Source organism: Pipistrellus hanaki (genome assembly GCF_964339955.1).
Source record: "Pipistrellus hanaki genome assembly, chromosome: 8".
NCBI lineage: Eukaryota > Metazoa > Chordata > Mammalia > Chiroptera > Vespertilionidae > Pipistrellus > Pipistrellus hanaki.
In genome coordinates, this window is record NC_140510.1 from 58,175,865 (window position 1) to 58,202,102 (window position 26,238).

A 26,238-nucleotide genomic window follows, 5' to 3' on the forward strand; every position below is an offset into this window, starting at 1 on the left:
TCGATTCCGGTCAGGGGCATGTACATTGGTTGCAGGCACATCCCCAGTAGGGGGTGTGCAAGAGGCAGCTGGTTGATGTTTCTCTCATCGACGTTTCTAGCTCTCTATCCCTCTCTCCTTCTCTCTGTAAAAAAATCAATAAAAATATATTTAAAAAAAAGAAGTGCACGGGGCTCTCAGGACACAACTCCCCAAGTTCTGAGACACCCTTTTCCTGTTTAAGAATTGCAAACGACGGGAAGCTGGGATGTTCATATTTATAGGCAAGTGACAACCTGGATTTAAATGAACAAGGAGAAAAAAAATACCAGGAAAGTATTTCCATTATTTACAAATGAATAAAAGCCAGGAAAATAAATAAAAGAGCTCCCACCCCTCCTTAGGATAAAGAATAAAAGAACAACCAAGAGACATGGAGTTTGAAAAGTATATAACAGATTTCTTTTTTATTTACAATCAAGTTCTGTTGGGCAACACAGTTAAATAAATAAAAGATGTGCCCTGGCCTGTGAACTTCAACTCCCAATTCGCGCTCTCTGAACAGAAAAGGGAAGATGAAGGTGGGGCAAGAGGGAGGGGGAGTCCTGCCCCGTGGGAGGAAAGGCACTCCTCACCCCCCACCCCTCACCAGGCTCCAGCACTCACACCAACATCTGTCCAGAGAGCAAGTATGGGAGGAAACAAATAAAGTGCAAATTAGAAAGTGATAAAAATATTGGTGTTTCAGTCACCCGAGGAACCAAAATTTTATACACAAGGAAATGGGAAAGAAATGCTTTTAAAAAAATGCCCCAGGCCAGTTTCCCTGGCCTCAATCACAGCTCCTGAAACAGAAGGTGATATTCATTCCCGCCTCCTGGAATGGGCTTCCTGTGCTCCAGCACCGAGGGCGCTGCACATGGACTGGGCACAGGGGCAGTGACCTGGAGCTGTGGCTCCAGAGTTACACCCGAGTACCAGCAGCTGTACCCAAAGACTGGCATGCACCCACTTTTTTGGGACAGATGGTCTAGGAAGATACCTACTCCTGCAGCACATACACTTCTCTGGATAAAACGGTTTTTGCATTTCCTCTCAAAAAAATATTTTGTAACCAAACTGAGATTTATGTTTTGACCAAGAAATAGAATGCAGAATCAGGAGCTTTGAAGAACAGTTACTTTCCAAGAACTGTTTTGGAGACCCAAGAAAATTCCAAATGTAATCAGGAGATCACACTGAGAGCTTCAGAATATTGATACGAACCAGCAGGGAGGACGGCAGTCCCATGTCTCCTTGGAAACCAGGGAAGTCCATGTGGGCTACCTGAGGACAGGGGTAATCCTGTTTGGGTATCTGTTAATCCAATGATTAAAGCAAGTTCACCAGGAAAATGATCCAAGGCGACAGGACATGCGTTGGCCAGAACTGACTGAGGGAGAAGGAAGCAGGAGGACACCCCGCACACACACGTGGGGTGCAGTTGGCACTGCCTGTGCTGCCTTCCCCGCTGAGGTATGGACGGTCAGAGCTAGTAGTGTTTCCCACAGAATGGAGGCAGCGACCCACCTCTGCTAAGTGGCTGCAGAGGCAGCGTCATTCCTCCAGGTCATTAGAGACTGCAGCCCAGATCCTCAGAAGTCCTGCTCAAAGGAAAGTGGCCCGGCTGGCTCTTCTCTGGAGGTCTAAGCTACACCCCACACACCACCTGCCAGGACAGAGCTGCGGCCCGAGTGCTTCTCCAGCTTCGGATGTGTTCTCTCCTGAGGAGACACCGTCAGTATTCCGACCACAGCACAGCTTTGCTTCCCTTGTCCACACTGACGATGTGGGAGCCGGAGGGGGACCATGCCACCGCATTGATGGACGAGCTTCAAAGGGAGAGGTTGGAACATCTGTGAGGTCTGAGTGAGCTCGGTACCGGGCTCCTCGCACCTGGGGTTGGGCTTTCTCCTCAGCTGTTTTACTCACCCGCCTGCTCCCGCTCACAGGCAGGCACTTAGTAAAGAGCAGAAGAACGCAGGAGGAACCCTGCCCTGTGTTTTAGGAAGCACTTTGGGAATGAAAGGAGCAGGTCCAATCAAGTCTACCCTAAGCGAACAGGCGAACAGCTCTGGGTGAATGGAACAGAGAGGGACAGGACGACTGACGGAGGAGTAGAAATTGTCACTGCTTTTGAGGCTCAGAGAGAGGTGGTTGTGGAGGAACCCGGGACTGTGTTCTAACTGGCAGTTGGGCCTGGGTGGATGGAGCCAAGCTAAAAAAAAAAAAAAAAAAAAAAAAAAAAAAAAAAAAAAAAAAAAAGAGAGAGCCTAGCCGAAGCCGGTTTGGCTCAGTGGATAGAGCGTCGGCCTGTGGACTCAAGGGTCCCAGGTTTGATTCTGGTCAAGGGCACCTTGGTTGCGGGCACATCCCCAGTAGGGGATGTTCAAGAGGCAACTCATCGATGTTTCTGACTTTCTATCCCTTTCCCTTCCTCTCTGTAAAAAATCAATAAAATATAATTAAAAAAAAAAGAGCCTAGGGAATGTTTCTCATTTCTCCAACAGCCACTGTTCTGATTGCGAGAACCAGAAGATTCTGAATAAACATACCAGCAGAGCACTGCGGCCAGCTGCACTGGGGGGACTGGCTGCTTCTCTCCACTAACTTAGCTCACAGCAGAGCACATGAGTGCACACTGCCCTCGTGGGGCCAACTCAGGTCCATGCCTGAAGAGAGCATGACCCTTGGGATGAAGTCACAGGACCCGCTCACATCCTCAGAGGGGCTCACGGGGGTCATCTTACCCATGATGCTTTGAAAGGACCTTCTCCACTTTCCCAGAGAGCACACTCCAGACGTAGACAGAGCCCTCTGCGGAGCCTGCTGCCACATAACTGCCATCAGGGCTGGAGAACACAGAAGACAGGAAATGGTGTTAACCTCTCTGCTCACCCCCCCAACACCCCCGCTTTCGGCATCCTCATGGACCTCCTGGCAAGCAATGTTTAGTCTTCATTTATGAGATAAACATAGGACCAGTCCTCTACCCAAAAAATCAGAACTTGACATTCATGACTGTTACACCAAAGCTATTTCACCCTGTTATCTTGGCCTCACTCACCCAATGAAGAATATGCCACTATGTACTTGTTGAGGCCACAAGTCCCTAACTATCTCAGACTCCAACACAGCACACACAGGGAGATCAAGTCAACCCCTGAATGGCGGAGGGTTTCTTTTGTCTGGCAGACTGCTGGTCCCATGGCTCAGTGAAAGTAGGAAAGAGGGAAGAGGAGAGAGAGAAGCATTAACTGTGCAGAAGTTCCTCTGAGATACTGAAACTGTTCCACGAGACTTTCCCACACTTTCCTAAAAGCTCTCAAACAGCTCTTCTCTAAATGCATGGAGAGAACCAAGTGGGCAACCAGTGCTTTTGGTATAATCATGAAGGAACACTAGGGAGGAAGGACAGTGATAGTGACCTCTAGGTTTACTCGTAGGTGCTCGGCTAAGACACTGTATAAATCTGGCTCACTTTCCCAACGGGAAAATGCCCACTCCTAACCTTTGCGATGAACCGAGCTTGGGGGTGAGGTGGGCAGATGGAGAATCACCACTAACCTGAACACGACTCTCGTCCAGTCAGAGCCACATTTGAACCCAGGAGCACTGTAACAAACAAGAGGACACCGTCACCACGAGAGCTCAGGGCACTCAGGGTCTGAGAGCAAATTGAGGCCTCTGGTCTCCATGCAACCCTCAGGAGCCCCAAACCAGCATGGCTTCAGTTACCTAAACGTCTGTCTGATAGCATTTATTCGGAGATCGATAATTTTTAGCAGGTCATCACGGGAGCAGCTTAGGAGTTCAGTTCTTTCTGGATTTAAGTCCAGAGCAGTAATCTTCCCCAACAGCTCCATCTCTCGGATGATAGTCTCTGACCTACCAAAGAGATGGAAAGTCTGAGAAAATGTACCACAGAAATGTCAGACTTCCCCATCTGAACCAGGATGGCATGCCATGGAACAGAGAAGGGGAAAAGGCGAGCCAACAAGAATGCAAAGCTCTTTCAGGCAGTGAATGTGTTCCCAGCCTTATAAAAATAACCACAGGGCTGCTTTTATTATCTTTTCACCAACAAACTCATGGTAATACTTTTGAGAACAAGAACTCTAAATCTGGTAAGAATTCATTTCCCTGCCCACTTTTGGAAATATACGATAGATGCCAATCAGAGCTTCTGATCAGCATGAACCAACCAGGGCTCCTATCCAAATATGGAGAAAGCGTGCTTTCTCATAGTCTCCCTGCCACACGAAGTTCAGCTCAGGGGCCCCCAACTTCTTGGTGATGCTAGATGTGAAACTGGGACTCTGGGGCAGAGTCACCACACTCTGCAAGGCCCTCTTTCTTCACTCTCTAGATTCTCACCTGGGCCCAGTCCGTAGCCAGGCCTGTGAACAGGTCTTGATGCAGGTAAAGGAGGTGCAGACCCTTCTGCAGGCATTTTGGTGTACTAGTAAACGATCAAGGAGATGACTTCCTACCACAAACCATACTAAGTAAGGGAGTTTTATCTTAGTGTTGGTAAGTATGAGGCTAGAGGCAAGACACTCCACTGCCTTGGAACTTGGGACCCTCATCTCTTAAATTAGGGGCTATACCAGTAAAACTTGAAGCGATGTCTACGAACCAGGAGCATCACTCCAGGCCTTTCAAAGCCTCATCTATAACCATGACTCTTCACTTCCCACTCTGTCCACAAATGCTCGACAACTGGGCTTCTGCCCCAGCTGCCATCCCTCCGTTCAACTGGATCACCAACCGCCTCCTATCAAACCAGCCTCATCCAACTGGACTCCTCCTGCCATCTGACACCGTTACTCATCATGGCCCAACCATGGGACTCTGGCTCTCTTGCCCTTTCTAGTTCCTCCTCCTCAGAAGGCTCCCTAAGTGCTATCTTCTTACTATTTTATGTGTGTCTGAGTAATCTGTTCTCATGCCTCCAAAGTCCTCCCCTGAGGACTTCCAATCTCTTTTAAAAAATTTGCTTTTGTTTTTCCAAACGTCTATTAGAAACCACAATCTAATGTCCTTATCTGAACACATTTCCTGCACCCTCTTCCTAAAATTATCATTTATTCTGTCTTGCTTTAGTTTTCTCCTTCCTCACCTTCCACATTCAACTTGTCACCAAGTCCTGCCAGAATTCTCACTCAAGGAGATGTCCACCTTCTTCCTCCACTGCTTGGAGTTCACATACTCATCAACTCTACTATTTCCCTCTAAAACTGCCACCCCACACAATCTCCTAGACTCTGGGAAGCAGTCCTTTGCTGAACACCCAATGGCTTCTAAGATCAAATCTTCTACAAAATGGCATATAAAGCCCCTGGCCATCTGGAGTCAATACACAGATCAGCCTCAGCTGCCTAGAATGTCTCTCAGGGGCTTTTCTGCAATATGAAGCCTGCTCTCCTCTCAGGATGAGTCTCGGGGCATGCTCTAACATCCCTGGACAAAGGAGCTGGCTCTGTCTGCCTCAGCACTCAGGGCAGACTTGTCTGTCTGTCCCACCTATTACATTTAATTACCCAACTACCCAGGTGTTTATCTCTGCTGATCATGCACAGTGTATGTTCTGTGGTTGTTGACCACAACTGTCGACTTCATTGTAAATATCAAATTGTTAAAATAAATGTAGACTGGAGCTTATCTCTGCATTCTGAGGGATTTTTTAAAAAAACACCCATATACAAATATTCACCGTTCTACCATTTACAGACCCTCTCACATGCCTCCCCATTCTTGAGTATCATACCGGATGTCCCAGAAACGAATTTTCTTGTCAAAATGTCCACTCATTACACACTGCTCTGTGCAAACAATATCATTGCAGCTGGATCCCGCAAACACTGTCTTTATGCCTGAAAGAAAGCAGATCAGTCATCAGGCAGAGGCTCTTCCATCACTGTCCACGTAACCTCACTCCCTCAGACCCCAAGCCAACAGAACTCCTCATTCACATGAAGCTTCAAACATGGAAAATTGCCACCCCCTCAGCACCATTTTCACTTGCATTCAAACTGTATCACACTAAATACAGGCTTTGATGTAGAAACAAACACCTCCATAGTTAATGTCTAACCCCACATATAAACAGAGAGACTGAATTTCCTCACAGACTTTGCTGCGCAGATCCCAGAGTTTGAGGGTCCGGTCATGACTTCCAGAAACAATACGCGCATTGTCCAGCAGGAACTTGGCAGAGAGCACTTTGCCACTGTGTCCCGTGAGTGTGTGCTAGGAGAGAGAAACACAGCCGGGATAAGCCTGGCGGCGACACACCACGAAGGAGCCAACTTCTCCAAACACCCGATGGTTGGTCAGGAACATCAGAAGCAGAAAGACCAGTAGCTGGGGAAACACCCAAGAAACTTATCTATCTACAGGTGCTGCCCAGAGGTGAGGTACATCAGAGGAATAGGATAAATCTGTCCACAAATAACATTAACCACCACCACCCCCCTCAAACACACACACACACACACACACACCCCAAAAACATCACCAGTACAAAGTTCATATGTCTCATCCTCAAAACCAGTGAGGGCAACAAGAGGACTTTTTTGAAACATAGCACTGTTCTTGCACCTTTTAAAAATAAGTCTGTATTATATCAAACCACATTTTAAAAGCCTTAGGTTTAGCCAGTGCCTCTAAAAGTCAGAATAGACATTTTCTCAGAAGATACATTTACAAAAGGAAACATCAGGCCTCATTAAATAAACAATTAAAAGCCCGGGGGTTTTTCAAAGAGAGGTCTCAGCTTGAAAGTCAGATCAGAACCACAGATACCACACCCAGTAATCACATCCCTTCGAGACTGGCTATAGGATGCCAACCACGTGTCCTCCCTGGGCTCGCCAAGGAACACAGACCTGGGACATCACAGAGTGTCAGCTGCCCTTTTACCCATCAAAGCACTACTGGAGCCTGATGGGAGCGAGGCGGCTGGGGATGCTGAGGATGCAGGGAGGGGACCTGGGGAGTCAGCCCTTTTACTAGTCATCATTGACCTCTTTTATATTTGCAAAACCTCAAAGGCTCATAAGGTATTCACTGATGTTTTCTAATAAAAACAAGCCTTTTAAAAAGTCCCTAGTATACTTACTCCACTGGTAATGATGGGTTTCAACCTCACTCCCAAAGACGAGACCTCAGAGTTTCGTGTAAAGTTTTCAGTGTTGAAATTTTAGAGTCCCGTCTTTCTGCTATACTGAGTGGAGCAACTGCATTTAGTACAGGAACAGAAACTTAGGACACGTGTACTTCTCCCTGTCTAAGAAGTCTGCTCGGCTTCTCACTCACACCCCTCACCCTGGCACCTCTCTGAAACTGGGACTGATCTTACAAGGGTGCCAGCAGGTGGTGGCTGGGCTGCCGCAGTGTAAAAGCTGCCACCGATCCTGTTGGTGAAAGCAACTCCAGCACCAAAGCTTACATTCCAGACAGTACAACTCATCCAAGTCACGGGAGACAGGAACCTGGGTAGGTACTTCTCATGCAACGTAAATTAAGTTCTTAGTTCTGTGCATTTGCACTTTCTGTGATCACAGGGAAGAAAGGACTTCGCTCGTGAATGGGCTGTGTGAATGCACTCAGTCTATCACATTTCTGTATATTTCATGTTACTTTTTAACATTACAGTATACGCAGTCTTTCATGTGATAGCTAAAAACACATGGGCCTGGGGTAAAACTGATGTTGCTCTCTACATAGCCTGGGCCTCTAACTTAAACTGAGGAAGACAAATCTCTTCCTCATGCTGGTTTGGCAGCATGAAGTAGGCACATGTGGACAGCACTAACTTTCTTTTTGCACCCTCACACTTAAGTCTTCATACTTTAATTGCTGAATAATTTGTAGGTGGTGATGTGACAATTTAGTTGAAATTTCCTTGGCCAGCAGACACGTAAGTTGTTTTAAAAGTTTCATGATAACAAATGATGCTGCAATGAACACTATGAGCACACAACTTTTTCTTGACGTATTTCCTGGAATGAACTATGGACTAATGGAATAAAGAAAAGGAATGTTTTTATTGCTTTGCCCTTCGTAGATATTCTTAGATTGCTTTTAAAAAAGTCTGGACTTCTGCTAATCTTGTTCTTGGTGGAAACCCAGATGGATCTGCCTGAGGCTGACTAGCTCCATCTCCACGTTATCAGCGGCAAGGAATTGAGCCTCCTATAAGCACTCAATGTTATCATTTAAAAAGTGCTTATTTTGAGAATCCAAGATGGCTGCTCGGGTAGGCAACTAGCCGCAGCCTCACACAACAATTTTAATAAAATACAACTAAAATATAAAATGGACATTACCCAGAACTACAGGAAAGTCGACTGACTGGAAATCCTACAACAAGAAGCAAGGAGAAAACCAGAAGGAAGCACGGAGGAGCTGTAAAAGCCTAAGGTACGGAGACACGCGGCGCACGCGAAGAGGACGGAGCCGGAGAGGAGGGAGGCCGAGTGCCTGGCGGGCGTTCCCTAGCGGAAAGGAGATAAAACTCCGACTGTGCTGGGCCCCTGACTGCTCTGAACCCCAGTTCTGGGCCAGACCCCGGGGACTCAGGCTCAGCCATAGGGAGCTGGGCTGTAAGTCAGAACCCCGGGGTAGCGGAGAAAGGAAGTCCCGGAGGCGCACACACTGCCCCCAGAGAAGGGACGGTCGGCTGTGCCGCGGGATTGCCCTGACGGGAAGGAGACTGGGGCTCCAGACTGCTGTGAACGCCACCTCCAACTCCACTTCCAACTGAACTGAACCCCAATACCGGGCTTATTGTGGGAGAGCATAGACTGTTTGGCAGCAGGCGAAAATCGAGGGCACCTTTCTCTCAGAGGCGCCGGCAGCGAGCACTGAAGGACCCGCATAGGGCGGGGCTGACGGAAGCCAAAGCTGCAGGCTCCACCCTGAAACCCCGTCCCATCTGTAACTGCGAAATGCGACAACAAAATAGATCACAAACGAAAGAAATGGAGGACAAAAAGCGTCTGGATATAGAGTTCAAATCTACGCTTATAAGGTTTTTCAAGAATTTCCTAGAAAAGATGGATAAGGCCTATGAGGATATGAAAAGAGATCAACTAGAATTAATAAGGAGTCAACAAGAAATGATAAGGGATCAACAAGAAATAAAGAATACATTGTCTGAAATAAAAAATATTCTACAGAGTCCTAAAAACAGAAGGGAAGATCGCAAGAATCAAGTCAAAGATTTGGAACATAAAGAGCCAGAAGACACTCCTCCACAGAAGCTAGAAGGCAAGAGAATCCAGAAAATTGAAGATAATGTAAGAAACCTCTGGGACAACTTCAAACGAACCAACATCAGAATTATGGGGGTTCCAGAAGATGAGAGAGAGCAAGATATCGAAAACATACTGAAAGAAATAGTGACAGAAAACTTCCCCCACCTGGTGAAAGAATTTGACTTACAAGTCCAGGAAGCGCACAGAACTCCAAACAAAAGGAATCCAAAGAGGACCACACCGAGACACATCATTATTAAAATTCCAAGAGCAAAAGATAAAGAGAGAATACTAAAAGAAGCAAGAGCAAAGAAGGTAGTAACTTATAAAGGAGCACCTATACGATTGTCAGCTGACTTCTCAACAGAAACCATGCAGGCCAGAAGGGAATGGCAAGAAATATTCAAGGTGATGAATAGCAAGAACCTACAGCCAAAAATAAGCTACCCAGCAAAGCTATCACTCAGAATCGAAGGCCAGATAAAGAGCTTCACTAATAAAAAAAAGCTAAAGGAGTTCATCACCACCAAACCAGAATTATATGAATTGCTGAAGGGGGTTCTTTCAGAAGAGAAAGTAAACAAAGATAAAAATTATGAACAACAAATACGTAATTATCAACAAGTGAATCTAAAAACCAAGGAAATTAAAAAAATCTGATGAACAATATTAACTGTTGAATATAATAGAATCAGAGGTATGGAAGGGGAGTGAACTGACAATTCTTGGGGAAAAGGGGAGAGGGGGGCGTGGGAAGAGACTGAACATAAACTGTGCACCTATGGATGAGGACAATGGGGAGAGGGGAAAGGGCAGAGGGTGGGGTGGGAACCTGGTGGAGGAGAGCAATGGTGGGGGGGGGGGGGTAGGAACATTTGTAATAATATGAAAAATAAAAACTTATAAAAAAAAAAAAAGAAAAAAAAAGATTGAAATGGGGGCCGCCTCTGACGGGCCACACCTCCCCCATTGTGGCTATGAGAGCTGTTAAGCCCTTTTTGGAAACCTTCAGTGTATTGTAATTGCAAAATGCATACATATTTGATAATGCAATGACTCAGGATGTATACTGGCTATTACCTGTCCGGGAGATGGGAACCACTCAAATATGTTTTACCATATAACAGAAAATAGTTCTCCAAGAAAAGGAGATACATAGACCAGTAGAATGAATTACTTAGAGACATTTGCTATGATAATGCAAATTATATAATTAGGAACCTGGAAGTACAAGTGTGTGGTGTTACTAATGAAGTAAAGGCTTGTGTCTTTTCAATAAAAATAAGAAGGCATTTACAAATTCTAGAAGGAAAAAAAAAAAAAAAAAAAAAAAAGTGCTTATTTTAAGTGGATCAGATTTATTAAAAATTATTTCATTCACTCAGTTTTTTTATATTTACTTATAATATTTAATTTTAATACTACTTTTAAGTTTTTCCTAGTCTTTTCAACAAGGACTCACTAGACATGCCACAGTGGGTTCAGCTGTCACAGCAGCCCGAGCCCCACATGGGAGGGAGGTTTGACATTCTTCTCTAGCATTCTGCCCAGACTCCTGTGTTCTGGGGCAGATCATGAGTGCTGCCCATCATGCAAGCAGCTACCGTTAAAACAACTGATGCCAGAGAAATGCACAACTTGATGAGGAAGTTTCTGAAATAACCACCACCACCTAAAAGCCAGTCCTGCCTCTGGCCACCTCTCCACATCACTGTCAGAGCATTGAACAGAGTGAGTTTTTCAATCCAGTTCCCCAAGTCACATCTCAGAGAGCAGCTGGGCCAGGTGACACTGACTTTAGATTTTTAAGGGAGTCTAACACACCTGGTATAGAAGGAATCCTGTCATGGGCCCCTTTCAATGCCAGGCTGTTTCTAGGGTCTCTTTACTAAAAGGGTTTTAAAGCAAGCACTCACCCAGCTGCTCCTTGCACCTAGTCTCTCTCAACACCATTCACTTATCATCAAAGTTAAGGAGACACTGACCAAGGCTTGAACCTGGTCATAGGTGTCCATTCATGCCTTCCAACATCCTTTGTAACAGGGTCTAAGTGGGAGCCACAGCCCCTACAACAGGAAGCCCACTTAGTTCTGGACCTTGGTAAGAGTGTGATGTGTGAAAAAGGCCTCTTGGATCTCTTCCCACATTTCCCGAGGGACAGGACATAGCTGTGAGCAGATCTGAGGCCACAGAGCCAGCTATCCAGAGAAGAGACAATGGCCTCAACATGAGCACGGCTTGCCAGCACCCTGACAGAACCCTGTCTGATAAAACCTCTGCAAACTGCCGAAACCAGTTTGGCTCAGTGAGCGTTGGTCTGCGGACTGAAAGGTCCCAAGTTCGATTCTGGTCAAGGGCATGTACATTGGTTGAGGGCACATCACCAGTAGGAGGTGTGCAAGAGGCAGCCAGTTGATGTTTCTCATCGATGTTTCTAGCTCTCTATCCCTCTCCCTTCCTCTCTGTAAAAAATCAATAAAATATATTAAAAAAACAAACAAAAAAAACCTCTGCAAACTAGCGCACTTGAGACAAGTTTCACAACAGTATGACCTCTATCTTCCAGAACTACCTCACCTCCAGGTCCCCTTCCTCTTATGTCAGACCCAACGGTGATGCCCACCTGTACAGAACTCTACCAATGAAAAATACATCCTGCACAACTAATTGACTCAACTGGTTGCCTGGGTCCTCCCTCCAAGAGCCACAAGGTAAGGAAAGCTGTATGTCCCTCAATTCAACACTTCAGCCATTTCCCAGTCTAGAATACTGGCGATCCAGGCCAAGCCAACAAAGGAAAGAGCACAGGCCTCAATTCCAATTCTCACCTGTTTGTTAACTATGTTACCTCGGGCAAATTGGAGCTTCAGTCCCCTCATCTAACCACATTAGCTGCCTTCCTGGGGACTATAGCAGTAATGCACATAACACCCTCAGTACTGGGTCTAACACATAGAGGCTGCTCAAGAAAAGCCACCTTGTTTTAGATAAGTTAATGACTGCAGACACATACAACTCTTACACGGCAGTTACACAGAGCATGGCAGACCACAGGACGAATTAAAAAACTGCTACAAGAACAGGCATCTTTTCCATGTTTAGCGTGAACTATCACGCTATAGCTGGAAACTCGTTCAAATATTTGAACAGACGTGAACTGTTGCTTGAGGCGAGCCTTGCTCTGCCTGTGAGTGCCAGCAGTCCACTTCCACTCCTTCACTCAGGCAAGAACCCAGGCAGGCTCTTCAGCTTTCAGAGGACATCATCTGTCATCTTCACGCCTCAGACTTTATATGTATAGCCCTGGATCTTCTTTCAACTAAGAGTAAAGAATTACCACTGTGATCATTTTCCACAGCACCTTCAAGAAAATGGAAAGCCGAAGGGATCCACTCACTGTGTTTCTAACGATTCTTCTAGTTTTACTCCTTTGTCACCAAAACAGACCACCGTACACCACCCAGAGCAGCTCCCACTTCCCTGCATTTACTTTTAGTAAGTTCATCTTGACATCATGCTGTTTTCTGCGTGGGCTGACACACAGAACTGCTGTCAAAGTTTTTTGATAAAATTCCTACCAATGTCAAGTTCACCCTCCATCTTAGCTTTTAGTAGCCCTTATTTCATGAGCTCGTGTGAAGACTCCTTCAAGCTTAAGGAGAAAAACCAGTCTCCAAATCAAGTGATGTGTTTTTCATTAGAACAAAGGCAATATAACCCTCACGTTTTGGTCTTTATCTTGGAATCCACAGAACTTCTCAGCAAGTCTGGGTTCAGATATAGGATTCCTCCACATCTGATCCCATGACACCCCATTCCCCTTCCATCTGACTCTTAGCATCAGTTGTTTTCTCTCAATCACAGCGAATCCATATGTATGTCTATATCCTACTTTCCAGGTATACCATAGGAGATAATTACTAAGTCAATTTATATGCTGTCATCAAGATCACTTAAGTTAAGCTAAGACTGGTATATATGAAATACCTCCTCTTATTAAAAGGAATGTCCCGAGTCTTTCATGGAAAAGTGAAGGTTTCCTATTGCAGATTAAATGGACCTGCTATTGCCTAACATTGCTGTGCCTTGATAACCATGAGAGGTTAGGAGTTTATACTAATTTTCCTAACTGGGTCTTACCCGTAACCGATAATCATCCACGGTCCAGATTCGGCTTGCAAAATCATTTGAAGCGGCTAAGAGGTAAGATCCCTATTGAAATAAAGGGGGAGGGAAGGTGAGACACATATTTCAGCCAAAATAGAGGAATTCAGTTCAAACAATACAAACTCCCCAATAATCAAGTCCAAGAGGTTAAACCTATACACCTGATCCAAATACCAACTATTAGCACCAGTATCTGTCACCCACCCCATTATGTTCAGACCTTTCTCTTAAGCTCACTCAATCTTGCCTGAAGGTTGAAGACCCTCCAGCTCAAAATGGAACTTGGCCTCCTGCATTCACTTCCCTCCCGCCTTCAAGTCACAGCAAATACTAATTCTCTACACACTGCTTCAGCCAGAAAGCCCACAGGAACTGACTCTGCCCTGTCTCACCTCCCAGTTACCCCCAGAGATCTGCTCATCTCTGGCACAAGTCTAGCTGGATGCTCTCCTCTCCACCCACAACACCTCAGCCCAAACTGGGACCTTTAACAAGCCTGCAGAGATCAGCTGGGTTAATGCAGACCTACCTCCCCAGCCCAGTCATGATCAGCACGGAATTTGTAATCTACCTGAATCTTTCTTTAACACTGATTTCACTCAAGATAAATAGTGGACAAACCAGGTGAGTTATTTTTAATTTGAAAACCAGATGTCTTATTTCTAAACATCTCTTAATGCACCTATTTCCCCAGTTGTTAGATACTTACAGCACTATCAAATTCAATGCTTGTAATTCCTGCATTACTGCCAGAGAGGGAACCCTTGAACTCACACTTGTCTGGATAAAAAGAAAGGTGGAGGAAAGATAAAAAGGTAAAGCCATTATGTAAGTTAAAATGGGGCATCTGAAACATTGGAAGCCAACTATATTTTCAAAACAGCATTCCTGCACCATCACAGAATCAACCAGCAAGACAGACACAATATAGGATCAAAATATACTGTTGTCAGTTTCTTAAGAGCAATGAAGGTATATGGGGATACAGAGCCTAGCATTTTGCATGAGTGTTAAGCTGTTCTTTTAGAGAAATTTAGTATAATATATACAATGTACAGTGTACTTCTCTTGAGTACCTCATTTATTTGATATCAAAGATACTGTAAATCTGAAAACCTGATCAGTTTTCCCCTTTGCACTGGCTGATAGAAAGCTCCGGCCAAATAGGTGGTTGTTTCCAGCAAAGTCTAGAATACTTTTGGTACCTATTTAAGATGCAAATACACTGAGTGGCTAGATTATTATGCATTCAGAGATCATAATAATCTGGCCACTCAGTGTATACAGGCCACGTCAATTGACTTAGAGACTGAGTTTCATTTAGTTATTTCTCAGTAAAAATTTCTAACTTACATCATAAATACATCTTTGGGTTTGATACATGTTTGGACCAACTTAACTACCAATTCTGGACCATCAACTTTTCAGAATCCAGGTGTGATAATTCTCAGGAATGTCTGAAAAGTTTTTGCTTTAGTTAGGTGTAAATGGCTAGTCATTAGAATGCCAGTTAGCGAGTTTGAAATTTCTGGAGTGTGTCCTTGCACTTACTGTATGCTGGCCCCATACATGTAAATTTCAGTTATGCAGACATAAGCTTACAGGATTACAAGTCTTGATGATGATGTGATTACATTCCTTTTTTTATAGGGTAGCTGAAGGGTGACCTATATAGACAGTCTAGGAAAACAATTAGGGAACTATTCTAAATCAAGTTCATAAAAAGGGAGCATGGGATAGGAAACATTTCAATGTTACTTTTTACTCAGCACTTCTAAATAATAGCAATATGAATACTGGTTTGGAGCTGTCAAACATATTTAGGGCTGGGATCATTAACCTGGTCTATGAACTCCACCTCTACATTTACTTGAAAAATATAGCACATTATAAGTCTCTTCCTAAATCTTAGCTTTCATTAGATTTTCCAAAGTAAAAAAGGGCCATCATCTGCTAATTAAGGTCTTTATTTAGATTACATCTTTACAGACCAAATTATTACTGCAAATTCTAAGAAACAGCTCTCTGACTTATGTCCAAAATATTATTGTTTGGCAGCCAAAATGCAAGAAGTGATCGATAAAATGCTATTCCACAGAAGAGATTGATCTCAAAAGATCAAACACCTTGTTAAAAGTAAAAAGCTTTTATCTAAGAGGGCAGCAGGGGAGGTTATGGTAAAACTGTTTGTAGAAGTAATTACCAGTGGAGCCACTGCTTTGATAGAAAGAGCAAGGATGGGTGTTCCTTCTGGGTGAAAGTGCCCTTCTGATATTTTAAAAGAGAAAAACAGGACACCCCAAACTATTTCACAAACAGTCTCTTAGACTTTGTACCTTCCAAGGTTCAGTAAATATTAGCCAAGAGGAACAAAACTACAAACTGAACAGGCTGTTGTGGACTAATTCTATTGGGCTTCAACTAGTTGTAACTGCCAGAGATTTAACTACTGAGCCACTTTCCTAAAAATCAAATGCCAGGACAGACACGCTTGGGGCTTTGCTGACCACCTGTTCTAACCAACAGATGGACAGACTGTTCTTCTGTAACCACAGTGATCTACAGAGTTTTTCAGTAACTCTACAGCTTAGGGGAGGCTGTCATGGAGAAAACAAGAGACTTGCAGTTAGAAGACCCAACTCAGCCTCTAGGTTCCACCACTGCTTTGCCACGTAAACCATCTGTCAGTCATGTAAATCAACTATGTCAATCTGGTAGTGCCTGAGTTTTCAAATACGGGTGATACCCACCTTTCTAACTGCTCAGGGCCATTGTGAGAATCAAAGGAAATAACACAAAGGCCCGTTGGAACTATTAACTGCTGGACAGGAAGCATAAATATGCTGTAACTATGGAACCTTGACAAAGTGGTTCCTACAAAAACCTTCAGCCTATTCTTTGACCTTACTTTATTAAAAGTATATGTACAGAGGAATATAAGTTATTTAAGAATTAAAGACATGTGCACACTGAAAAAAAAAACACAAGTATATGTACATTTAACTGAATCTTAAAATGTTGAAACTGGGCTATTCGTAGCTTCAGCATTTTAAGAGATGATTTCATTAACTCCCATTTTCTTTTTCAATGCCATCCCATTTCTGAGTGCTCTAAGATCAATTCTGAAACAAGGTCTAATCAAAGACCGTGTCTTGATCTTAGGGCCCTTGTCTGATAAGCTGCTTTTAATTTTCTGTTAAGAACATGTACTATCTTGGAAGATACTCTAATTAGTATATATTTGAAAAACACAAACACAAACATATCCATAACTTTACAGTATTTTCTAGTCACTGCTTGGAAACGCAGAGCAAACATCTTCAGCTATAAAGTGCAACTGAGACAGTAATGATGCTCTGGTCAGACTCCTTAACACAAAATGTTTTACTTTGAGAAGATGAATAATTCAAAGGTTGCCTGAAACGAAGTCAATCAGATGTCACAGCTTCCTTCAGTACACTCTGAGATCTTACCTCCAGACACTTCCCAAAGCTTAACCCTCCGATCCATGCCGCCCGTGGCCAGCAGCCGGGATCCAGGACTGAACTGCACAGCGTTGACTTCCCCGTCATGAGCATCCTGCAAGACAAGCACCCTTTCATACCCAATCACTGCCCTTCCCACGAAGAAAGAGTCCAATACAAGTGAGCCTCCTGAATGTTTCACCAGAGAACATTCATCCTTAATGAGAAGAATCTCATCATAAAATAACTCGGGTTCCTAGCCCAGGCTTTCATAAGATTCTATCATTTTATTCTTATAGTTAACAGTTCCACTTATTTAAATACAATGCAACCTTTTAGGATTCAAAATCTGTGTAAACTGCTTCAAGTTTGTTGTCATATTAATCTTATTTCTTCTAAGAATAAGAAATTTCAATCTATATTCTTGTGTGATCTTAATAGCTTTAGAGTAAGAGTATGATTACCTGCTTCCCTTTTGGTCCAGACTGCATGAATACACATCACAGTATGTATCTAATTAACGTACAGCATGACTTTTCGTGATAAAGCTTTTATGGCTTTCCTAACAAGGATAGTCTAACATGGAGTCCCAATATGAGCAGATGCCAGTGCTACCTAGGCACAGCAGTGTTACAGTGAAATTCTATGTGGGCACTAATGTATATGAGCAGTGTGACTTCTGGCAAGTTCCTTAACTTCATAAGCCTCAGTTTGCTTATCTATAAAAAAAGGACTTCCAGACCTAGGACTGTGCCTGACTATAAGACCTTCAACAGAAGTTAAGAGGTGTTATTTTGGGAGAATTTAAATTCATGATAGGGAAATTACTAAGACTGGCATCCACACTGGAACACATGATATGACAAAATGTCATTTGTGGTCAGGATAATAAAAAAAACCAAGCAAAAAGCATCCCATCCTAGAATGAGAAGAGAGAATGCTAGAAGTTGTTGCTATAATCTCTTCTCTTTAAGATCATGGATACTGAATAAAATTAATATATTATTGGATGTCAGCTTTAATTGAAACATAAAATAAAATAAAAAAATTTTAAAGACTGTGGCCAGGCTGGTGTTGCTCAGTTGGTTGAGCATCAACCCATGCACCAAGAGGTTGCTGGTTTGATTCCCAATCAGGGCACATGCCTGGGTTGTGGGCTTGATCCCCAGTAAGGGTTGTGTAGGGGTCAGCCGACTGATGTTTCTCTTTCCTTTTCTCTCTCTCTAAAAATATCAATAAAACATTTAAAAAATACCATGGATACTAAAATATCAATGGATAAAACAATGTCTGGGACTCTGTTCCAATAAAATTTAAAGGAGATGCCTGAATCGGTTTGGCTCAGTGGATAGAGTGTCAGCCTGCAGACTCAAGGGTCCCAGGTTCGATTCCAGTCAAGGGCATGTACCTTGGTTGCAGGCACATCCCCAGTAGGGGGTGTGCAGGAGGAAGCTGGCCGATGTTTCTCTCTCATTGATGTTTCTAACTCTCTCTCCCTCTCCCTTCCTCTTTGTAAAAAAATAAAATAAAATAAAATAATCAATAAAATATATTAAAAATAAAAAGAATGTGCGCAGGGGACGGTAAAATGGACAAACGTGGCTAAATGAAGCTGCCAGACAGGATGATGGTACCTCAAAGTTCTTTTTACTCTTCACTTCAATGATTAAAATTTCCACAATAAAATGAAATATATATATATATATATAAAATGAAAAACATGGATTATAAATTTTAGATCATTAGACAGGTCATCAATCATTTGTGCAAAAGGTTATTTTGGGAAGACAAAATCTGATCTTCACATCTGCTTGGGACTAAAATAGATGCTTAACATATTATTTCAAGCATGACCGGATGGATGTAAACATCACTTTATTATTTCCTTGTTTGATGATCTGATTTCCCATCCCCCCTATGTCCATTGCTAAAAAGCTGCATGACAGGAGACCAAACTTTTTAGCTCCTGTAATTCCCTTCCTTGCCTTTTAAAAAAAATAAATGTCTTTCTATTGAAGAGGTCTCAGATTGAAAACTTGAGATCATGCACCATCACACCCATGGCTGCCCTCGTCATGCTCCTGAGGGGTGGTTCTGTTGGATAGTTGTCAGCTGTGAATCGTACACTCTCAGAAACACACACTGACAGAATCCTAATTATCAGCTGCTCCATTATCCCATGCACATGACTCAAATGTGATAGGAGGAAAAAATGGGCTGCTGGGAGCCGAGGGCAAGAAGGGACTGTGACATTAAGTGCAATCAGACCTTTTACCAATCATCATTGACCTCTGTGAGGAGCCAGGCCTGCCAGGGAACCACAGGAGTACAGTGGGACTTCCTTTACAACATCTAAGGTAGTTCACTGGGTGCAAATATCCAATCACTAAAGTTTCTCCTGGTGCCTAGAATGGAAAGCTTCCCCATATAAATCCCATCTCATTTTTATAACAAGTCTTTCTCTTCCCTGAAAGCTGGCTCCTCTAATTCATTGAAAGAGCCCAACTGTCTGGGATCTGCTCTTCCTGTCTGCCTTTCCCCCCCTTCACTTGAGCCCTGAGCCAGGCACTACCCTGTCCCCACACTGGTCAGTGCCTTCTGCCTCCCCAGCAGGGACCACACTATCCTTTCATACTAGAACTCCTAGGACTCAGCTCTGAACTCCAGCTGACAGCCCTGATACCAAAATGGCTTCTGCCAGGAACTGCTTCCAACTATGTGCTCCTAATGGTCAGCAGTCCCACAGATAGAGGTGTAAATCATGAAGCCAATAGTTATCTTACTGACCCTCCCAAACAGACCATGGACTAAACTCTTACTCTGAATTGGAGCCAACTGGTGACAGCGATTGCATGCATTACTAATTTCTCACATCTCTATAATGATTTTCCCTTGCCCCATCCCTCATGCTTCCAATCCTCTCTTAGCCAGTCCTATATTATGGAGGATGGCTGTAATAAATTCTATCCTCTGAAGGTAAGCAAAATGTATTAATGCCTTCCATCAGACAGAGACAGGTGCAAAGGCCTGATATAAATAAAGCAAGAGAAAGCTTAGCCTGCAGCAGGAGAAAGGACCCTTTGTCACATTGTTACCATAACAGGCTTGGTGTGGGTTTGGGGAGAAACCATACTTACAAAGACACACACTGCAGTTGTTGGGACCCTCACTTCTTTACTTGAACCTGGATGAGTATCCGCATTATCCTGGGGAACCGGAAAGGAAGAGACAGAGCGCCTCCTAAGAAGTGACATAAAGGAGAAGGTTAGAAAAGACCGCACAAGGCTACTTGTCTGTCAATCTCAGAAAGGAGTCAAAGACCTTTGTATCAACAGGTCTTTTTTCCTTTTACACCCTTCAAACTACAAAATGATTGGTCAAATCAGAAACATCCTCACTCAAAGGACAACTGGGAAAGATAGGCAGCACATACTTGTATTCTCCTGCTTGCTAACTCATGGACTCCAAAACTCAACATTGAGAAGAGTCCTGAACTACTGCTTCCCATCCATACACTACTGATGACTTTCTGAACATAATTAAGTGCTAGCTCAGAAAGAGCTCGGTATTTTTGTAAAACGATTTAAAGACATTTCTATGCCTAGTCACAGTCATCCTCAGTGTACACTGTGGTCAAGGCAAGTTGAACACATGCCAAGAAAAGAGCGGCGAGAGCGCGGCTGCTGTATAGAGCTCAACCTAACCGCCCCCGCTCAGAGGGCTGGCGGCATTCCTAGGAACATGCAAAGCGTCTTGGTTAGCACATGGACATTGATGATGGAGGGCAGTGAAGCGGTGATCAGCTCAATTATCAACAACCCACACCCACATGCTGAGATAAGAGTAGATAATATTTTCACCTGGCAGCATCAGAAGAAGAGTGATGTCCCAAAAGGGGAGACTCGGACAGACTAAAGGATAAGGCCAGAGATCAGCACGCAGCAAGATTAAGAGAAAGGAAATTGAGGAAAAAGAAAGAAGCTAAATGAAAAGCTGAAATCAAGGCATCTGTATATTCTGTACCACTGACATTCTGGTGTACGTTAAAAAAAAAAGATAATAAATCATGTACATATGCTTAGGTATATTTACATACATATCAATAAGGAAAGGTGAAGGTTTCTAACCTACCCAAAGATATTAGTGATAGAATCCAGAAGGCCTCCAGCAGGCTGCGAGAGTCGCTTACTAAAGAGGAGGGGAGGATAGGTTTAAACCATAGGAACATTTGCCCAAATAATCAATCAATAAAAACAGTCCACAAAAATAGGTTACCTGGGAGTATGTTTCCCATGAGTTCACAACCCCCTGCCAAGAAACCCATCACAGTACAAACCACCGGACAACAGTGGGAAAGTCAGAGGGAAACCCAGCCTCCAAGTTTAAAAAAAAAACAAGGCTCTCTAGCATTAAATTAATTTCCTTGGCAATAATGTTTTTGACGATGAAACTGTCAAACTGACCTAACAATTTCTGGCTATTAATATCTAATCCCCACACTTCCAGTCTGCTTAACTAAATAAAAAGAATCCTGGAGCCCAATAAGAATTAAACAGTATGATCTAAACCAGCAGTCACCAACCTTTTGGACCTCGTGGGCCACCTGTGGTCCACGGACCACTGGTTGGCGACCACTGATCTAAATAATCACCCTGCCTAATATAATGAACTGTCATTTTTTAGGATCCATTGAACTTTTTCTGTTTCCCTTCACAGCAGGTGACAACACTAAGGGATGGCTTGCCTCCCGTTAAGTAGAGTGGGACACTGAGGAGCCTACTGATCTCTATGGTTGTACAAGACGACTGGTGCCCCAGCACAGAGGCTTGGGTGCATCAGATTGCTGTCGTGCCCACAAATGTGCTCTGTGAAGCTGCACCCCCACTCTCCGTTCCTGGCTAGACCCGTCTACTTACCTGGCTGCTCTGCTGACGCCTCGCATGGGCGAAGTCTCTTCAGTGTGATCAGAGGTTTCATCCACAATGACTTCAATGTCATCATCCCTAGAAAGAAGGGCAAGAGGTCGAGTCTTTGATTCTGCTCAACAGGAGCTTTTTGTTTTTTAATGTTTTTACTGACTTCAGAGAGAGAAAGAGAGAGAGAAAAGAATAGAAATAGTAATGATGAGAGAGAATCATTGATCAGCTGCTTCCTGCATGCCCCCTTCTGGGAATCGAGCCAGAAATCAGGGCATGTGCCCTGACCAAGAATCAAACTGTGAATCCCCTGGTTCATGGGTTGACACTCAACCACTGAGCCACACCGGCTAGGATCAACAGGATTTTTATGATGAGTCTGTTGTGCAAATGTCAACAACATTACACAGGAACATACCACCTATGTGACTTCACTACGACATCCATGTTTAAGGGTTCTCTGGAGAAAAAGAAGCTGTAACGCTCTGAACAATACTAAAGGGAAAATATCCAGAATTCAGCTGATAACAACCTTAAAAGTGAGCTTTTGATCCTTTCAGATCCCACCTGGAAAGCAAATAATGATTTATTAAGTCTAGAACCACATAACCAGCACATAACTTCTTTCCATCAGAAGTCTGGTGAATAGCTGAAGGCCTCCTGCCCTCGAACAACTGGACCATACTCACCAATAAATAGTTTTGAGATGGGGAAGACACACAAATAGGGGCAGCTACAAAGTAAAGGGACCCAAAAAGGGCAATGAAATAAATTGTTGCCTTAACAACTGTTTTAAATATTACTTTAATAATATAAAAAAACAGGAAAGTGATAAGAGAAACCAAGATGGCGGCATAGGTAAACACCTAAACTTGCTGCCTCACACAACCACTTCAAAACTACAACTAAAAGACAAAATGGACATCATCCAGAACCACAGGAAGGTTGGCTGAGTGGAAATTCTACAACTAGAAGAGAAAAGCACACTGAGACTAATAGGAGCTGCAGAAGCAAAGTGCAGAGATGTACAGAGGTGTGTATGTGCAGAAAGGGCTGGCAATTGAGTATGCGGTTGTCTTTCTCAATTGGGAGGGAGACACAATCTCCTGACTGCTCCAGTTCTGGGCAACACTCTGAGGACCCAGACTCATTCAGGAGAAACTGGACTGTCTGATAACAGGCGGAACTCGAGGATGGCTTTCTATCAGAGGTGCTTGCAGTGATTACTGAGGGACACTGAGACCCAGGGGCCTCTTAGGGCAGGGCTGACAGGAAGCCATTGGTGTTTGGTTGGCCCTGAGATTCCGCCCTATCCAAGCTGAGTGCAGAGGCTTTTGCATATGAATGGCCCGGTCCTTTGAAATCTAAAATTACCCAACAAACTGCAGCTGGGTCAGAAAGACACAGAACATCCAGAAGAAGGCCCAAGGCCCCACAGTAGCTTGCATTGCTTCACAGCTGGGCCTCACTTGGGCACCTCCAAACCCCAAACAAAGAAGAGGAATCTGCAGATCTCTCCATAGCTCCTGCTGGGTGGCCTCAGGCAGAGGCTAAATTAGCACCTCCTTGGAGATCCAAGAGCCAGTGTACCCAGTGGTCAGAGTGGGACCATCCAGATTACAACTCCTCAGATCTATAAGGGACACACTCAGGGGGCAGACTCAGTTGAGCACCAAAGTCCCACTGAAGCAAGTCTTGCCATAAAGGTGTCTCCAGCACGGCAGTTCTCCCATTGTAGAAACAGATGATCCTCACAGCCAATTGGCCTGGAGGTCAATTCCTCCCAGAGATATCAACAACAATCAAGGCTTAACTACAACAAAACTGTACACACAGCCCACAAAGGGGTACATTAAAAGTGTCCACCTCAGGTAACTGGGGAGGCTGAGCCACTGGGCCCTATAGGACACCTAGCACACAAAACCACTCTATCAACACAGAAAAGCAGCCAAAATGCGGAGACATAGAAACAGATCACAAATGGAAAAAATGGAAGCTATAGAGTTCAAAACCATGGTAATAAGGTTTTTCAAGAATTTTCTAGAAACTGCCAATAAATTTAGTGAGACCCTTGAGTATATGAAAAAGGACCAACTAGAAATTAAGCATACACTGACTGAAATAAAGAATAATATACAGAAATCCAACAGTAGACTAGAGGATCACAAGAATTAAGTTAAAGATTTGAAATACAAAGAAGCAAAAAACACCCAACTGGAAAAGCAAAAAGCAAAAAGAATCCAAAAATATGAAGACAGTTTAAGGAGCCTCTGGGACAATTTTAAGTGTACCAACATCCGAATAATGGGGGGTGCCAGAAGAAGAGAGAGAGCAAGATACTGAAAACCTATTTGAAGAAATAATGAAAGAAAACTTTCCCCACCTGGTGAAAGAATTAGACTTACAAGTCTAGGAAGCACACAGAACCCCAAACAAAAGGAATCCAAAGAGGACCATACCAAGACACATCATAATTAAAATGCCAAGAGCAAAAGACAAAGAGAGAATATTAAAGCAGCAAGAGAAAAAGTTACCTATTAGGGAGTACCCATAAAATTGTCAGCAGAAACTATGCAGGCCAGAAGGGAATGGCAAGAAATATTCAAAGTGATGAATAGCAAGAACCTACAACCAAGATTACTTTACCCAGCAAAGCTATCATTCAGAATTGAAGGTCAGATAAAGAGCTTCACAGATAAGAAAAAGCTAAAGGAGTTCATCCCAGCCAAACCAGTATTATATGAAATGCTAAAAGGTATTCTTTAGAAGAGGAAGAAGAAAAAGGTTAAGATAAAAATTATGAACAACAAAATACATATCTATCAACAAGTGAATATAAAAATCAAGTGAATAAAAAATCTAATGAACAGAATAAACTGGTGAATATAATAGAATTAGAAGCACAGAAAGGGAGTGGACTGACAGTCCTGGGGGGAATGTGGGGGATGTGGGGGCTGTGGGAAGAGACTGGACAAAAATCAGACACCTATGGATGAGGACAGGGAAGAAGGGGGGAAGGGCATGGAGTAAGGTAGGAACCGGGTGAGGGGAGTTATGGAAGGAAAAAAGAGGAACTACTGTAATAATCTAAACAATAAAGATTTATTAAAAACAAACAAACCAGGAAAGCAAAATCTAAACATAATTCATTTACACTCTAAGTATTTTATTTTTAAACTACTCAGTGCTCCTGTCCTGGCTGGGTGTCAGTTGGTTAGAGTGTCATCCAGTACACCAAAAGGTTTCAGGTTCAATTCCTGATTTCTCTTTCACATGGATGTACCTCTTCCCCCCTGCCCTCCTCCCTTCTCTCAAATCAATCAAAACATTCTCAGGTGAGGATTAAAAAAAAAAAAAATTAAGTTGTTGGTGCTCCTGACATTTGGAGAGTCTACTGCATTTCACACAAAGCCATCAAGTCATAGGAATGGAATCCACTGCCCCCCCCGCCCCCCCCCATTTTCCTGGTAGGGGAAAGTCAAGTAATTATTTTGGTCTTAATGACCTCCTACTGAGTTTCAATCTTCATGGAGAAAATAATAAAATGTAATAACCTAAGACTATATCAACTAATTTTTAGATTCATAAGAGCTTGAAAGCAAGATTTTTCCATGATTATCTGGATTAAGTAAGTATATACGTAAGGACCTGTTATCAAGCAAGTTAAACCAAGTCAAAGTAAACTTATTTTCCTCAGCTATTGCATCTAGGGTTCTATGTAACTGAATCCAGACTGGGGCAGGGTGTACAGGGAATACAAAGGTAGGTCTGAAGAAAGAGAAGAAGGCTGGGCTTTCTTTTCTTCTAGGTTGTGGTTCTGGAAGTCACTTTTGTTCACACAAGGGTGACAACAGACCAGCAGAGATGGCAAGAGTAGTAAAAATGAGTTGAGATCATGTAAATGCTTTAAAGTAGAATTATAAAGCCATAAAGGTACTCTGAACTCTACAAAGGCCCAGTGCCATGAGAAAATACAAGCATTTGGCAATTGGTTATCAAAATCCTTCAAAGATGTAAATGTCCTCCCTTTCCTCCAGAAATCTTCTCTTAGGGAAGGAAGCACAGAGACTAAGAACAGGCCTTGAGAGACACCCCTGGGTTTGCATCCCAGCTCAGCCCTTTTCTGGGTGGTCCTGGGCAGGACACTTGACCTGTCTGAATCATGTCACACCTAGTCACCTATATATGCTGGCAAATAGGAAGTGGACAATCAATGCTTTGGTGGACAAAAATAACAAAGCTGTTATTTTTGAGAAATCATGCCTCATTTCTGGGTCAATTAATTTATTTACATTGCAGTTTTGTCAGGTTCATTTTCCAACTCTACAGTTACAGAAGAAATGTCCATTCTGCATTTAAAGCAAAGGCTTGGTATGAAAACCTTCTTGTTTCCTTATAAAATAAGACCTT

At 43.3% G+C, this 26,238-nt stretch overlaps 1 protein-coding gene across 3 annotated transcripts in view; it reads right to left on the minus strand.

The window, feature by feature from the left end:
- Positions 1–418: 418 nt before the first annotated feature.
- ATG16L1 (autophagy related 16 like 1) overlaps positions 419–26,238 on the minus strand; it is a 37,274-nt gene continuing 11,454 nt past the window's right edge. The window contains exons 7-19 of one of the 3 annotated variants that reach the window (XM_084891824.1): positions 21,829–21,915; positions 21,044–21,100; positions 20,773–20,823; positions 20,050–20,152; positions 16,922–17,027; positions 14,158–14,228; positions 13,422–13,493; positions 6,150–6,270; positions 5,789–5,894; positions 3,757–3,906; positions 3,586–3,633; positions 2,769–2,870; positions 419–1,850 (exon numbers count right to left, since the gene is read on the minus strand). In XM_084891824.1, the coding sequence (XP_084747950.1) occupies positions 1,757–1,850; positions 2,769–2,870; positions 3,586–3,633; positions 3,757–3,906; positions 5,789–5,894; positions 6,150–6,270; positions 13,422–13,493; positions 14,158–14,228; positions 16,922–17,027; positions 20,050–20,152; positions 20,773–20,823; positions 21,044–21,100; positions 21,829–21,915 (1,168 nt within the window). In that variant the 3' untranslated portion in view covers positions 419–1,756. The remainder of the gene's footprint in view (positions 1,851–2,768; positions 2,871–3,585; positions 3,634–3,756; positions 3,907–5,788; positions 5,895–6,149; positions 6,271–13,421; positions 13,494–14,157; positions 14,229–16,921; positions 17,028–20,049; positions 20,153–20,772; positions 20,824–21,043; positions 21,101–21,828; positions 21,916–26,238) is intronic. The other 2 variants (XM_084891825.1, XM_084891826.1) reach the window with 2 other exon arrangements.